This window comes from Mirounga leonina, unplaced genomic scaffold (genome assembly GCF_011800145.1).
Source record: "Mirounga leonina isolate KUSES-001 unplaced genomic scaffold, KU_Mleo_1.0 Mir_93, whole genome shotgun sequence".
NCBI lineage: Eukaryota > Metazoa > Chordata > Mammalia > Carnivora > Phocidae > Mirounga > Mirounga leonina.
Window position 1 is genome coordinate 37,074,932 of NW_023270854.1, and position 16,548 is coordinate 37,091,479.

General features: G+C 41.3%; 1 protein-coding gene across 19 annotated transcripts in view; it reads right to left on the reverse strand.

Annotated features, from left to right (window-relative positions):
* Positions 1 to 16,548, reverse strand: part of DTNA (dystrobrevin alpha) — a 342,111-nt gene that overhangs the window by 29,129 nt on the left and 296,434 nt on the right. For 18 of the 19 annotated variants that reach the window (XM_034996291.1, XM_034996293.1, XM_034996292.1 and 15 more), the window contains 3 exons: positions 11,326 to 11,413; positions 8,960 to 9,057; positions 4,869 to 4,982 (listed from right to left, as the gene is read on the reverse strand). In XM_034996291.1, the coding sequence (XP_034852182.1) occupies positions 4,869 to 4,982; positions 8,960 to 9,057; positions 11,326 to 11,413 (300 nt within the window). Of the gene's footprint in view, positions 1 to 4,868; positions 4,983 to 8,959; positions 9,058 to 11,088; positions 11,182 to 11,325; positions 11,414 to 16,548 lie in introns of those variants that run through there. The other variant, XM_034996309.1, reaches the window with a different exon arrangement.

A 16,548-nucleotide genomic window follows, 5' to 3' on the forward strand; every position in this document is an offset into this window, starting at 1 on the left:
TCAAAAATGTGTATGTAATTGTTATATATTAACATATAGAGGGAGATAAAGAAGGATGTGGTAAAATGTTTGCAATCTCTAGGTGAAGTATAGAAGGACATTCATTGTGATATTCTTTTTTTTTTTTTTTAAAGATTTTATTTATTGAGTGAGATAGTGATAGAGAGAGAGCATGAGAGGGGGAGAGTCAGAGGGAGAAGCAGACTCCCCGCTCAGCGGGGAGCCCGATGTGGGACTCGATCCTGGGACTCCAGGATCATGACCTGAGCTGAAGGCAGTTGCTTAAACAACTGAGCCCCATTCATTGTGATATTCTTACAACTCTTTTGTAGGCTTAACATTGTTTCAAAGTAAAAAGTTAAAAAATATACTGTCATTCATGAAACCACGGTGAAAAGAGACAATGGTAGTTTTAAAAATATATCACTTTGTGGTAAAACAAAAAGTACTCAACTTTTTGTTTCCCAAAAATAATTAAAAAATTAAACTTGTCTATTAAATTCAACTCTGGAAACCACAGACTTGCAGCAGCGATTACACTTTCATTTTTAATTAATACAACAAAAAAAGTCACCTTATATTAGCAAGTTTTCTTCAAGAATAATTTTATATACATTGAAAATAATGTAATTTTGGGGGTATAAAATAAAATGCTTATTTTTTGGGCAAGGTATAGACATGGAAATTATACTTTTTTTCCCCTGTGAGATTTGTAGTGTGAAGTTAGTTGCTTCACAGTTTTTTTTTTTTAATTTATTTATTTGACAGAGAGAGAGAGAGAGAGATAGCGAGAGCAGGAACACAAGCAGGGGGAGTGGAAGAGGGAGAAGCAGGCTTCCCGCCGAGCAGGGAGCCTGATGTGGGACTCGATCCCAGGACCCTGGGATCATGACCTGAGCCAAAGGCAGACGGTTAACGACTGAGCCACCCAGGTGCCCGCTTCACAGTTTTAATAAATATTTTCTTCATCTTACAAGATAGTATTGTCTTTGCAAACACACTTCTATAGCTATCCCTTCAAGTTTTGCAGCTTATCCATTCATCCCACAAACATCCATTCAGCACTTTTGTTTTAAGACACTGTAAATAAAATAATGAGTAGGATATGGTTTTTATCCTTGGGTGAAAGAGGAGGAGAGAGGAGAAATAAATAAGTTCAAAACAATGATGGCGAGCATACAATAAAAATTCAAACAAATTGCTGTATATGGTGATACCAAAGAAGATGCCCAGTTCCAAATGGTGGTGGAAGTTTAAGGAAGGCTCGCTAGATAAACTTGCAAAATTTCCCTCAAAAACTCTACCCAACTGTAGAAGGGAAAGACCTCAGGGACCATATGGAATATTCCAGACTTTTCTCTGCTTCATCTGTGCCTCTTGATTGCCTGTATTCTTTAAGTTATTAGTAAAACTCAATACTGGAGTAAGATCTCTGATTCATGTGAGTCTGACTTTACAATCTAACTCACTATATTGGCTCGATATGTAACTATCATCCTTCATGGCTCCCTATTCTAGGATTAACAGCAATATCCTCAAGATGGTCTGTGAGGCCACACAGCATCATGGTCTACCCCTACCTACATCTTCAGCTCCATCTCTTACCGTACACCCCTTCATTCACTGCATTCTAGGCCTACTGATCTTTCAGTTCCTAAAAAAGTGCCAGATTCGCTCCTGCCATTTGGTCATTGCACATTGGTCTCTCTCATCCAGGGGACCCTTCATCAGCTGTTCTAGCCCCTCTGCTACCCTTAATCCCCATTTCCTATGTATTCATCTTTCATACTTCAACTCAAACAAACCTTCTTCATGGTACTCTTTTCTGACTGCAGTGAAGGGCAGGTTTGGCAATTATGTCTCTATTTAAAAGTAAGATTCCTTATAGCACTTATCTCAGTTTATAATTATCTTCTTATTTGTGCAGTTATTTGATTTATGTCATTTTCCTACTGGACCACACATTCTGCAAGACCAGGACAGTATCTTTCTCAACTCAATTCTGGGCATACTACATTTTAGAAATATTTGCTGAATGAACTAAATGAATAATAAATTGAGGAAAGATAAATCTGAAAGCAGTGTAGATGGATCAGAGTCCAGGAATCAATTGAGTAATAACAGACCAGCAGGAGATAATTAAGACCCAAGAAGAGGAGATGGAATCCACCTGTGTTACTCACTGTGCGGGATCTTGGGCAAATTATTTAGCTTCTGTGAATCTCAGTTTCCATATCTATACAAAGAGTATAATAATAGTGTCCATCTCCCGGCTTTGTTACAGCAATTACCTGGGACAGTGTATATAGAGCTTAGTGCATAGGAAGTGTCAGATTAGCACACAGAAATGTCCATCATTTGATCCCATTTAGTTGCCAGATCTGGGTTGCAAACCTGGCTTGCAGCTTTCTTGTGGCTAATGTGCAAATGGACATGTGATTATTTAGAAAGGTCATAGTGCTCTTAAGATAAAAATAAACTATGTGTTCATGAAAAGCAGAGCTCTGTTCCTTTGTCCCCTCACCTGTTCCCCAGCTGAAAGAAATTTCTCCTTTTGGTTTCTTAATAAGAGACCCAGGCAGGCTGCAATGGAGGGAGAAGATCTCTATCAAAGAGTTCCCATGGCAGCTTCACATGGCCACCCCTCAGTGTGAACTAAGGCCAAAGTAACTGCAAGAGGCCATTGTTTTGGAGTCCAAAATGTCTAAAGAATAAAAGTTAGAATACCCAAAGGAGCTCTCTTAACCTGGGATGTCAGGGTTTCTCTGAAATCCCCAAATTGTGAAAGTGCTTAGTATGGACTAAGTGGTTTATCAGCATCTCGAGAAATATCCAGGTAGAAGAAACATGTAGAATATGGAGGCAGGCAAACAAATCTGTTGGGATTTAGGTGTCTTAGGTCTCAGGCCTCTGGCCTCAGGTATGGGCCATCAGCTGACAGTGAGCCCCCAAAATACTGAAGTTTCTCACAGAGCCAGACTTCTTAGCATAGGTTTGGGCTTGGCTGGGTCTATGGGAAGGCCCACAAGGCAGGGCCAGGAGGGTGGTTAGAATTATCAGTCTATTTCAAGATAGTAATGTCAAGGAGGGAAGAAATATCAGTTGGAAAACTATCATCAGTGACCCAGGCACATCAAGGTGCCTTCTCAGACTGCATCATCCAAATGGAACCAAAGACTTTTGAAAGCAAATGCTAAGGAGGGGATCTGATGAAAACATTTATGAAAAATTCCTAGTCATCATGCCTCCAAAAGAGAATGGGGCAATCAACGGAAGAGGTATAATGAACATTCCAGACAGAGACAAGGTACCTTGATGTGTAGATGAATGATTACTCTATTTCTAAGTTGGTTTATTCAGTTATACTTCTTTCTACGTTAGACTTGCAACTTGTGAGCCCGGAGGGCCTACATAATCCTATTAGGCAAAGATTCTTTCAAGCAGGCATTTACTTTTATATGCCTTTGAGGATGATGATATGAAATATCACTTTTCCTTCTTCCCATGTTCATCCCTTCTGGGAGATGGTGTAGTAGGATGTACAAGGATTCCTAACACATCTCCCTGAAGGTAGGACCAGAGATTCTACCATTTGAAAAGGAAGAATTTCTGATTCTTCCATTAAATTATTTTGTTATTTCAAAGTATGACATGATCTCTTCACATCAAGCAGCTCCCCCAGGTTGTAGCTTCCATAGATCTCCCTTCTGTAACTCAAGCCTTGGGTGGGCCTGCCATCTAGCCAGGGGCACGACCCTGGGAAGAGCGAGCGTGGAGCCTCGCTGGAAGCAGGCAGAGCCTGTAGCCTGCGGTGCCCAGATGTTAACATGTCTGAAGAGCAGGGCTGGGATGGAACCCCCAGAAACATCCGTGGTAAAATCCACACACAGCCATACAGAACCTGCTTAATGTAGTTGTTTTGTATGGAAGAAGTAAACGGCACTAATTCTGACAAGGGTTTCTGAGAAGAGGCATCTGTACTTCCTATAAAAAGTATGCCTCAGAATTTTGCATACACCCAAACTGGAAGATGGAAAGAATGTCATACTTGCTAACTCCAGGTGCCTCGTGAAATACGACATTTCTATGAGGCAATGGCTTTGAATTTATGCTTGTGTTGTTTGCTATACAAACAGGTTTGAGTATGTGCCCTAGTCAAGGCATGGTGCTAAGCCGGCCTGGCAGGCAGCCCTCAGCACCCACCCTTTCGCACCTGGGCACAGTGGGAGGCGCTGAGGTCCTCGGCTGCTCTCCACCTTTCTGACGCTGAGAAGTGCACTGAAATTCAGGGGTGGAACCAGATGACCTTCTAGGGTCCTTTCCATCTCAGTGTTTTCTGGTGCCAGACTAGACAACACCAGCTGTTTTAATTCATTTGCAGAGCAAGAAGGTCTGAAGTCTGTTTTTTAAGCATGTAAAGCTATTACAGACCAAGATTCAGAGAAAATCAGACTCCTTTTTATGGCTTATAGGTGAATTTTTAAGTGTACAAACCTGTGATGTTTATTTAGCTGTTCATGTGTTTGTTTTGCTGGTCACTTGTATCATAAACACGTTGTCGGCAGTGCAAATAACAAGAAAGAGTTGAGTTCGCCCCCCCCTTTTTTTTTTCCAGGGAGAGATTTTGTTTCTAAAAAGCACTGTTTCCCCTTCTCTGTGTCAAATGAAAGAATGAAATATAAACAGCATCTCCTTGAAACCCCCCAAATACCAGCAATTAGGGATGTGCTATTAAAAAAGAAAAAGCACACATATGTATGTCAGCAACTCGGGTGGCTGAAGGACTGTTTTCTGGCTAGACGCTGTTGGACTTTTTGAAGATCCCCGTCACTTGCGCGCCCCAAGAAGCCTGGGGCTCCCTCTCTTACCTGAGGAGCCGGAGCTCGGCCAGCAGAGTGGGGTTTTGCTGCGCCTTCTCTGGGGTGGGCTGAGAGGCTTGTTCATGCTCTAGCCGCAGCCTCTGGATCTCCTGTAAGATTTCTCTTGGGAGAGAGGAAGAAGGTAAGAAACTAGGGTCAGTCACCTTCCAGGGGATCCCGGATACTCACATCTGGGCGGGGTCAAGCCGTCTTCAGGAGCAGGAGCATGCACACCAGCGGTGTTTAGGAGCTACGGGCTGCGGGGAGCTGGGCACTCATCGGGAAGGGAAGGCTGGTCTCAGCGCAAGTGCGTCCAGACGCTGCGCGTGTTGCTGGAGCCTTCAAGCTGAGAGTGCTCCCCAGGACCTAATGATCTCTCTACTAATATAATGCCGTGGTAATGCGTTCAACTTTGAAAAGTGCACTGCTGCCGAGCAAAAAATGTATCTTCCGATTATTGATGATCACAGTGTGACACCATGAAAAGTACTTGCAGCTACCAAGTTAGAGGTGCTTGGAGGGAAAATAAGGATAAATGGTGTTCATTTCACAAAACGAAATAACCCCATTCTCTCAGCAGGAATGAGATTCCTCTCGCTGGATTTATCTGAGAAGGCCCCCGTTAGGCAAAATTCTTTTTCTTAACATTTTCGGCCTTAACAATGGATCTCGATGAGGGTAGCCTTTGAAGGAAAGTGCTTTTAAAAGGATTCACTGTAATTGAGTATGTGACAGAAGAGAGCTATTGGCGTGACCTCTGTCTGGGGTGAGATGTGTCGGTCTATTATTAATGTTGGAGTCCCGGCTGCCCCCGCACTGAGGTGAACATTAGGCCGGCCATAAAGGATAGGTGACCTGTGCCAGGCAAATTATCCCTAAGTGAGTTAGAAGCCATTAAGCAAGGTTACAAGTCACGTATTCTTGGGGGAGGGGTCAGTCTCCCATCCAGCAAAATGCACAAGAGACAGACAATAAGAACAAAGCACCAAGGAATGGAAGGTGAACTTGGTGAGCAAGGGGGATGGCTTTCCATCTGAAAGGCTGATTTACAACTGCCTGCTTCATAAACACACCAGAGTTAAGAAGCTAATTATCAGTCACTACACCTCTCGCAGGTACAGTGAGAAGATTGAACTAAAATTCGTGGTTTCCCACCTTTTTCTGTCCCCCTTGGTGTTCCATGGTGGAAACCTTTCTTTAAGAGAAATTTTCAATGGGAATTCAATACATCAAATGGTTAAAAGGGAGCTGCTCTGGTGAAAGAAAGGGTGGGCCCTGAGCTGCAAGCCCTTCCTCCCTGCTCTTCAGGCACCTTGACAGAGCCCCTGGGTCCCACAGAGCTCAGCCTGAAAATCAGTAAGCTGGGATTTCAAAGACCTCCTCCAGGGCTACCATCCTGATATTCTACGACTCCCACTAGTTCTCCTTGTTGGTTCCAAGGACAGAACCATGACGCAGCATTTAGCCTAAGGAAGAAAAAGAGAGAAGCAGCTCTGATAAGGAAAATAATGGTAAGATATGTAAAGAGCATTGAGTACTTAGTCTCTACCCAGGAAAAATGCTCTCTTCTTTCATCTTATTTTATTTAATCCTCAGACAAATTATTTTATATGTGGGTATTGCTATTATCTGTTTCATGAATAAGGAAATCAAAGCACAGGCCAGTTAAATGACTCACCCAAGTTCAATAACAAATAGATGGCAGAGGTGATTTAAACTCAGGCGGCTTGGCTCCAAAGCTTGTATATATCCGACTCCCTCCGTCTTTGGTACTTGCTCTGACAGGTCTAGCCTATGCAGGCTGTGACTTCCACATCACAATATAGTCCTGCTACTCCTAATACCAATCCCAACTGGCTCCTCCAAACGTGCTATGAGGAAGCATTATCTTCTAAGATTACTGCTGAAATGTCCACTACCTAGGGTAGTCATAAAGTGAAGTGAGGAACTCTATCCTCTCCTGAAGCTCAGAGATCTGATTAGTGGGTTAATTGTCACCTGGGAGACCGTGGGATCCCTGGGGTGAATTCCCATGGTGCAGCAGTGGGACCTGGATAAGTTTCTGGGATGTGGTTCTGGGCTCTTTGGAGGGCATGAGGCCACTGGTTTAGAGAAATGTGTTCAGGATGGACTAGATGCTCTTCAGGCATGGGGTGGGGAACTCTATGGGCCATGAAAGGACTAAGGGACCGGATGAACTTCTCTCTCTGATATTGTTATCCAGAAACATCTTGGAAACAAGCAGTAAGAGTGGTAGCACGGGACAGCCCGGGCCATGAGGACATTCATGGTGCTTCTTGCTGATTCTAGAATCCCACATGGAGGCAGATATTATTGCCTGGGGTATTTCCTTAAGGGAAGTTCTGATTTCTCCTCATGCTCAGTGGAAGCAGAGGATTGGAAGGGAAAATAGTGCTCTGGAGAGGTGGGAGAGCAGGTGAACACTACAACCAAGATAAGATATTTGTGGGCTTGGGAGTTTTCACTTTAGTCTATCTTTCGTTCTAAGAACATGGAAATGTGCCAACCAAGTTTGTATCTTCCTTTAAATTTTTGTCCACAGAACTTTATTTTTTTTAAGATTTTATTTATTTATTTGACAGAGAGAGAGAGCAGAAGCAGGGGGAGCAGGAGAGGGAGAAGCAGCCTCCCTGCTGAGGGACTTGATGCCAGGACCCTGGGATCATGACCTGAGCTGAAGGCAGATGCTTAACCAACTGAGCCACCCAGGTGCCACTCTCCATAGAACTTAAAAAAAAAAATACTTTGACCATTTATCTCCAAATTCTCAGGTCAAACTCTATAGGCATGAAACAATGATCCCAACCTTGTCCTCTATTCAATTTGATCTCAGAAGTTATATCAGTGTCTAAGAATGGGATTCAGGGGTAAGATGTTTTGGTGCTCTTCTAAGAAATATAGAACATACAAGTTGCTCCCATGTTGGACTTACTCAGTATTGAGTTTGAGATCTAATTCCACTATTTATTATTTTCTCACTCAGTATCTATTTACTGAGCTTCTACAACGTTCTAACCATGGTTCTCAAACCCAGGGGCCATGTGGCATGGCCTCTGTTCTCAAAGAACTTCCACTTCAGTCAAGGAAGACAGACAATACTCAAGGAAGCAAACACAGATGCTATTGTTTCCGATAGTGATGTCTCTCTCTCTCTCTCTCTCTCACACACACACACACACACGCACACACACGGAGCTGTGAGAGAGCGGTTCCTGGTGTAGGAGGTCATGGCAAGATTAGCTAGGCCTCGTGGGCAGAGAGGCAGAGAATAATGAGAAGGGCCCATCCATGCAGAGACCGTAAGGAAGAGCTCTCTACGATGACAGAGCAATGAGTGCAGAGGCTATAAAGAAAGAAGTAAGGAGGAGGGTAATGAGCAGGGTTTCCTGAGGCTGGAAAGGTAGGCAGGAATTAGTCCCGGTCAGACCTTGCAGACCATGGTAAGAGGGGTGGGTTTTAGTCAAAGTGTGACAGAAACCCATCAGAAGGTTTTGAACAGAAAATAACCTGATATGACTTGTGTTTTATACAGTGCCGGGTTGGGATGGTGGTAATGGGGGAAATGGAGTGGGCAGTTTGGGATATGTTGTGATGGTCAGCTGCAAATCAGTCTGCGTTGAATAAAGAAAAGGCTGCCAATGGACTGGGCCTCTAGGTGTTTGGCTTGAGCAACTGGGGGCCCGTGGTGTCAGTCCAAATTCCTCTTTCGGCCGGGGTCCTTATAAGGACCCTCCCTGAAGAGCCTTCCATTTGTCTCTGCATGAGCCAGCTCCTTAACGAAAGCAAGCATGTCTGTACAAGGGAAATGAGGCTGTCTAGAGAGAAAGCATTGATTGCACTGAGATCTCAGAACTGTATATATATATATATATGTATATATATATATATATATAGTCTCATGAAGCTTTCAAAAATCTAAAATCTAAAGACCCGCTTCTCAGAAGCCCACATCACCGACGAAAGATGTCATCCTTTAAAGAGGCACACAGCTGAAATACCTGGATATTTTAAAGCATTAACTACAAGCTTTCAGTGAGCACACACTGATCAAAACAGCCAGCGTGTCTAAAAAGCCTTACCTGTTCTTGTTTTCTAGCTCTGCGATCAGCTGCCTCTGCTGCTTGTTTGCATCAATGGTGAAGGAGATGTCAGGAGCACTCCGCTGCTGAGTTGGCTGCTGTAAGACCAACGTGTGGTTGACTATTTAACATTGGGAAGGGAAACTGCCTGTGCTCGAGAAGACCGGGATCGTGAGATAGGTAGACGTGAAAGAAAAAATTATTTCTATCAAAGCAAGAAAAGCAAATACATGAGATTGCCATTCATCTCCTAAGGACCAACTTCTCTATGAATCTGGAGGACACCTCTGCAAAGAAAAGCAGAATGGAATTCTTTGGCAGGCAAATACACAAAACACAGAAAAAATAGTTTTGTAGCTTTCTTTTTTAATTATGCTTTACTTTTATTTTTTTAAAAAAGAGTTTTATTTATTTGAGAGAGAGTGAGAAAGAGAGAGAGAGGGGTGGGGAGGGACAGAGGGAGAGGGAGAGAGAGAATTCCAAGCCTGACTCTGTGCTGAGCACAGAGCCCAATGTGGGGGTCGATCTCATGACCCTGAGATCATGACTTGAGTGGAAATCAAGAGTTGGATGCTTAACCAAATGCGCTACCCAGGCGTCCCCCCCCCCTTTCTAAAGAGTTATTTATTTATTTGAGAAAGAGAGAGTACAGGGAGGGGCAGAGGGAGAGGGAGAGAGAATCTTCAGGCAGACTCCCTGCTGAGCATGGAGCCTGATTCAGGGCTCAATCTCACGACCCTGAGATCATGATCTGAGCCAAAATCAAGAGTCTGATGTCCAACTGACTGAGCTACCCAGGAGCCCCTGTTTTGGAGCTTTCTGACTTGAAGTTTTGGGGATCTATTTCGTTCTTGCTGTGCTGTCCCCATTGCAATGGTTCTCTCAATATAGGTGGGTGTAAAAAATACTTCCCTGTTGAGACACCTCTCTAGAATTACTGTTCAGTCACTGTAATGTACAATTAAAAATTTCATGGTTTTAAACTCATAGTTACTAGGATTTTCTTTTCTTTTGATCAACATACTTATAGCATTTCTTTATTCATATAGGTAATTTTACATTGATGGATATATACATCCTTCCTCCACATTCATGCCATACCATCATTCCTGGTCATGTAGCTGGCTTTAGCAACTGGTGTATATGCAGTCATAGCTTTCGCCATACATATACATACATATGTGTGTGTATATATATATACATATATATATATGCACACATACACACCAATTAATCTTAACAAATTATATATATAGATATATATACAAATTAACCTGACTAAATACACATATACATAAAAGTAAGGTATATGATTATATATGTATATACATATATACATATGTATATTTATATGTGTACTTTTTGTTGTAAAATCAAAGTACTATTTTATTAAATGAGTTCTTTTACACAATATGAACATTTCTTATAATTGTAAGAGAATTTTTTATAACAAGGATGGACTGATTTTCAGATTTCCAAATGAGAGTCAACTTTTACATACGTATTATGTTTACATATGTATATACATGCAATATATGTATATATTTAAGGGTGTATTTATTTAATGAAGGTTTAATTTGTCATTGTTTTATAAAAGCAGGATCAGATTATGTATAGTTCCCTGCCCCTTGCTTTCCTTGCTCTACAGTACATTGTAGAAATTCCTCAATTGGTTTTTAAACAAATTAAAAAAAATCACAATCTTTCCACTAAAGAATGCCAAGCTTTTAACATTGGCACTGATTAATTAACTAAGCCCACAAAGACATGGAAAACCTCAGCCTGCTTTTTAATGTCCAGATACATGACTGTAGGAAAGGTTAAGCTTGGTAAAATGTCTGGCTTTCATAAAGTTTTCCTATGATTTTTTAATTAGCATTTCTTTGAACAAAGAAATGATCTGTGTTGCTAACGAAGAGATTTGAGGTCCTAGGTTTTATGTCCTAAATAAATGGCTTCCTGTAGTTAAGTCTGGCAGACGGCAGCTTTGACCTGTGATCTAGGTTTTCCCTCTGATTTCATGACGTAATTTTTTGTTTCTCTTATCTGTTACATATTGATAAAAGTAGAAACTTATCTGAGCCAGTTGTGGATCTGAGTCATCGCTTTGCTCTTTTTATTAAGTGATCGGGAATTATCCAGAGAAATCAGGGGCTGGGCTGGCGCCGCACTGTTGTAACTGCGTATCTGAAGCTACGATTTCTGCTGTACCAGAACCATAGCTGGAGAGGGACACACGGAAGCAGGGGAAGGCTTGTGCGTGCATCCTGCAGGCCATCCAGTAACACCTCCTCAGCCCTGCCGTCAGCACCGACCGTCAGGGTAACAGTGAACATGAATGACAGCCTCGCACGCAAACGACTTACCGAGGAAGTGGACTCTGCCGCCAGTCTGGCCGCGTACCTGGCGATCAGCCTGTGTTCTTCATCAAGCCGGTTTGAACTCTCAAGCATACTATGGAGAACAGAGCAAGAAGGAGACTGTTAGGCAATGAGAAAGACTGATGTGTTCCTATCACTGCCAGGGGGCTTTGCTATTTCAATTTTTTGGTGCAAAAATTTGAAAGCTGTACAAACCCCTGTTAGGTTAATGATCTCAGACTTGGATTCATGACATGATCTACTATGTGGCCAGGAAGTTTCACCAATAAATCCTGTCTTCAGTTGATTCAATGTCTTACTAAGAAAACTCCAAAGAACAGTGACTTTTCTCATCAACATATCTGATAAAAGAATATTTTCTCTCTAATTTTATTGCCTGTAACATTTTAATTTAAATATCAGAAAATATGGGAGCAAGACACAACCCCCCCCCGCCAATTGTGGGGTGCCGGGGTGGCTCAGTCCGTTAGGCATCCAACCTTTGATCTCAGCTCAGGTCTTGAACTCAGAGTTGTGAGTTAGAGCCCCACATTGGGTTCTACGCCCAGCATGGACCCTATGTAACACCACCACCACCACCACCACCAACACAACAATTGTGGTCAGCCTGCACTGATCACCACCTTCTGGTATTCACATTTGTGTGTAATCCTCTTCCTTTGGTACGGGCTGGGCTTACTGGCTAGGTTTTAATAAATAGAATACAGCAGAAGTAATGGAATGTCACTTCCAACATTAGGCTATAAAAAAGGCCATGGTTTCCATCTGGAGTATGGTTTCTCTCTCTTGAGCTCATTTGGATTCCTTGCTCTATGGGAAGCTAGCTACCATGTTATAAGGCAGCCTGTGGAAAGACCCATGTGATAAGGAACTGAAGCTAGCCAATAATAACCTTGTGAATGAAAGCTCATAGGTAGAGCCTTTAGATAAGATAGCAGCCCCAGCCAACAGCTTAATGGCAACTTCATGAAAATCCTTGAGCCACAGGCACCTAGCTGGATTCCTGACCCACTGTGGGATAATAAACGTTTGTTCCTTTAAGATGCTAAGTTATTGGATAATTTGTCATGTAGCAACAGATAACTAATACAAATTGTTATCTATAATATTACTACTCAGGTAACTTGCCATTTTATATTTACTTCTAGAAAAATGGAATTATAGCAGTGGCTTCTAATGACATTAATGGGAATTGTTTATTGTCTCATATAATTATAGAAATTGTTCATACTAGAATAAGAATGATCTGAGCCCTTAAAAAATTAAAGCAAATAGAAGCATTTTAAATTTCCCAATTTTCAGAACGTTCTTCAATCAAGACAAAGTTTTGCATGCCATTAAAAGAATTCTATGAAACATAACAGTAACATCCATCCTGTTAACAGACTAGTTGATTATAGTTTGGTTTATCAGTTATTACGGTAAGTATTGGGTCAGAATCAAGATTAGAAACTAGTTTCTCTCATCCCTAAATATATTCTCCTCCATTTATATTTCCTACCTGTTAATCTTAAGCCTGTTCTTAAAGAAAAAAATTAAATACTCATGATTATACACTGAAAGTAAAACACTTCTATGCCAATATTAAGGTTGTAAGAATTGTCCATTGCAAAGAATTGAATCTGTATAGAGTAATATACACTTATATTATTTATATGTGTATTAAAATATAAAGTAAATATGCAACATAGTCTTTTAACATTTGTTCTAAAGTGAGAAGATGAGTGAAAATCATTATGTGGTCTCAAGAATATTGGCTATGTCACTTCCAAATAGCTTTTCACTGGCTGGCTGAATCCATTACTGTAACTTTTTTTGTTTTGGTCATTCATAAAACACTCCTGTCTCCATCATCTCTGCTCCAGTCTATATTCCTCAAGTATGTAAACTATACCTGTTCCCATCCTGAATACTTCCACTCTAGATTTAGCTCTTTTCTCTGGGCTACAATAACTACCTGGAATATTCCTGAATATCTACATTTACTAAGTCACTTTTCCATCCTCAGAAAAAGCCTTCTCTTCCCTTTTGCCCACATGAGATAATGCATGTAAAACACGTCAAGTTAGTATGATGCCTAGAACACATTAAGTGCTCAAAAGTCAGTTAATTCTTATAATTTTGCCTCTTAAGTAACCTGCTCAGATTCATTAATGAATCATGTCTCCTTCAAAATGTCATCTCCCATCTAACAACCAGGCAGAGTAGGGCTTCTTAAACTTTAGTGTATATACTTATCACCTAGGGATCTTGTAAAAGATGTAGTTTCTCATCTGTAGTTGGGGGTGACAGGGTAGTTTGTGGGGGGGGGGGCGGGGCAGAACCTGAGAATCTGCAGTCCTAAGGAAGCTTCCAAGATACATTGATACTGCTGGTCTAAGGAAAACCTTGAGTGGCAAGGATCTAGAAGATCTTGAAAATAAAATGGAAAATCTAAACACATGAAATAAACCCCAAATGCAAACCATATACAAGAAATAATATGAGTGTTTAACTGATATTCATATAGCATGTATGATATTTTATAAACATTCCTTAACACAGAAAATTCTAGATTTCCAGGCTCACATATGTGTGGTACCAATCCCCACAGATTGAGATTTCAGTCAGCATACAAAAGACTTGGAGTAAGAAAATAACTGTAACAGCAAAAGGAGTTGGTTCTGGAGAACTGATGCTTTAAAGCAGAAGTTTGTCTCTAGAACGCAATGTCTGTCCTCTGTAGCGGTTAAAATAATAACTGAGTTTCTTGTTACAGCTTTAATAAGAAAAAAAAAGTTACACTCTTTTCACTTTAAACTTAAAACTACTCCACAAAGAAACAATTTGATTTTAATATGTTTATCATTTCTCACTGGTATTAGAAATAATATGTCTAATTCAGCACAGTTTGTGTAGACAACAGGGCCCATTGCTCTAAGCACAGGGCAAGTGACTTTGTCAAAAACATTTGTGAGTGTTTTGATAAATAAATAATAAAAAAACTTGATAAAAAACCTCATGATAAAAAGTATCTTTTATCATGAATGACCAGCAAGTATAAATAATGTAAAGGTACATAAAGAAAAGCCTCTTGGAGATGTAAGACGTGAAGTTATGGGATCGTGTCTAGTAAGCTATAACTCATCCTTCCATGCCTTTCCTCCCCCAGCCCTGACTGAATGAGGGGTGGAGTGATACATTACCCCTTTGTGCATGCACACGATTTATGAGTCCACATGTGCCATTTCAGTATGTTCATTCACATTATCCAAGGTTGAATGAGGCATGCCTCTGATAAATTCCATTATTTCAAGACTTCAATTACAAACAGTTGAAAATGAATGGCCAATAATCCCTACATCATTAAAGAAATACCGATTCCAACACTTTCTCCATCTCTGGCTATTCATTTCAAGACTTTATAATCAGTAATCTTGCTACAAGACCATGATGAATTAAAAAGTGGCTGCTGTGAAGCCTGCATTTCAGAGCAGGGAAATCTGTTATTTTGAAAGCTCTCCACTTTCTACCTTCAATGCATGGCCAGTGTGTGTTGCTAGTGATTTCAAAATGGCATTCTAGACAGCTCAAGTGGCCTCGGCTGAGGTCGGGCTTACTAAATTGTGATTTAGCAAAGATTTCTGGGAACCTAGGGTGTGTTCACATCTTTGGTTTCTCTGTAAGCCTGTTATGACTTCCCAGGTGGGACAGTCAACCAAATAATAATGTGGTCCAAAGGGCAGCAGAAATACTTTCATGTTTTCTCGTAATATTTTTCCATTTGTCTGAATGGGTGAACGGAATTTTATCAGTAGAGGTTTATTTTTAAGGTCATTAGGCCTCCTGTACCACTCTTCTATTAGCAAGCAGTGAAGAGGAGGATTACTGCCTGGGAAGGCATTCCTAGTTGCACTGAAGCGGAGGATTACCCTATCAGGTTATTTCCTACCTTTTGCAGTAGGTGGAGAGCAAAATGCTCTGGCAATGGAGCCTTGTTCAGGCCTTCAGGAGTCAGTGAGCAGAAGAGAGTCAGGATGGAAAGAAGCAAAGTGATTCTGGGGCCCAGGACATGAAATTATGGGACTGAAGAATGGGGAGGGAAATGAACTAACTCTCAGAGCTTCAACTGTTGGCTCTTGAATGACTGGTTTGAAAGGAAAAGACAGGAAATCATGAAGTGGCAATCTTCCTGGATAATAGTAATAAAATTGACCATGACAATGGTGTCTCTGTAGGGATGCCTTCAAACTCCTTTATCGAGACCCTGACTTTACCTACTCACTATGTTATAACACCAAGGCCATGCATTCTACCTTCTTCAAACTCACAAATTCCTCTGTTTCCTTCTATTCCAAGGGTCACTGATGTGCTCCAGGCCACTGTCATCTTATCTGGAATTAGCATACAGCCCTCTCAACAGGTTCCTCTCATTTTAGACTTATTCTTCCTTCCGATTCATTTTGCATCCTGTAGTCAATGATCTTTTAAAAAATGAATTTGGCTGTAACATGCATAGAATCCTTCAGTGGGTTCTCATTTTTCAAACTCCTACCTAAGACTTAGGAAGTCCTGCATAATCTAGCTTCATCCTTAAGCTCCCGGTACTCTAGCATCCTTCCCCAGTTGAGTTCTTCAAGGAGAAGTTCCACATTTTCTCTCTGCTCTGAACAATCTCTCTGCCTCCTCCACCCACTTTCACTTGGCCCATTCCTCTTCATCCCGCTGTTGGCTTTAGCGACCATTTTCCACCTTCGCCTCTGACCTCTAAATTTGGGTTTGTTGCTCCTCGGCACTCTGCACTGTCTGCCCTTCCTGTACCTGGTACCCTTCCCATTTTAATTGCCTTTTCACTTGTCTTTCTCCTTTACTAGACTGTAGCTTTTTTGAGGGAAGAATGGTTCAATCTTTTCACCATTAGATCTTGAATGTTTAGCACAGTGCTTGGAACACAGCAGGACGTGCTTAAGCGTTAGTGGGACAAAAGAACAAATACAGGTTAGCTCTCTTTGGCTTGCAGTGTCATGGACTTTGGCCCACATCTTCTGTATCCTTCTTGGCTCTGCATGCATCCTCAGCACTGAGAAAATCAGAAGGGAACAGATAAAACACAGCACTTTAACACTAGCCATGCTGTCTAAAATCGAACAGAGTTATTCACATTTGGCAGAGTGAAAATCAAGATACACTCAATTGCTGCCTGTGGATTTCCTATCTGCTCTTTCTAGG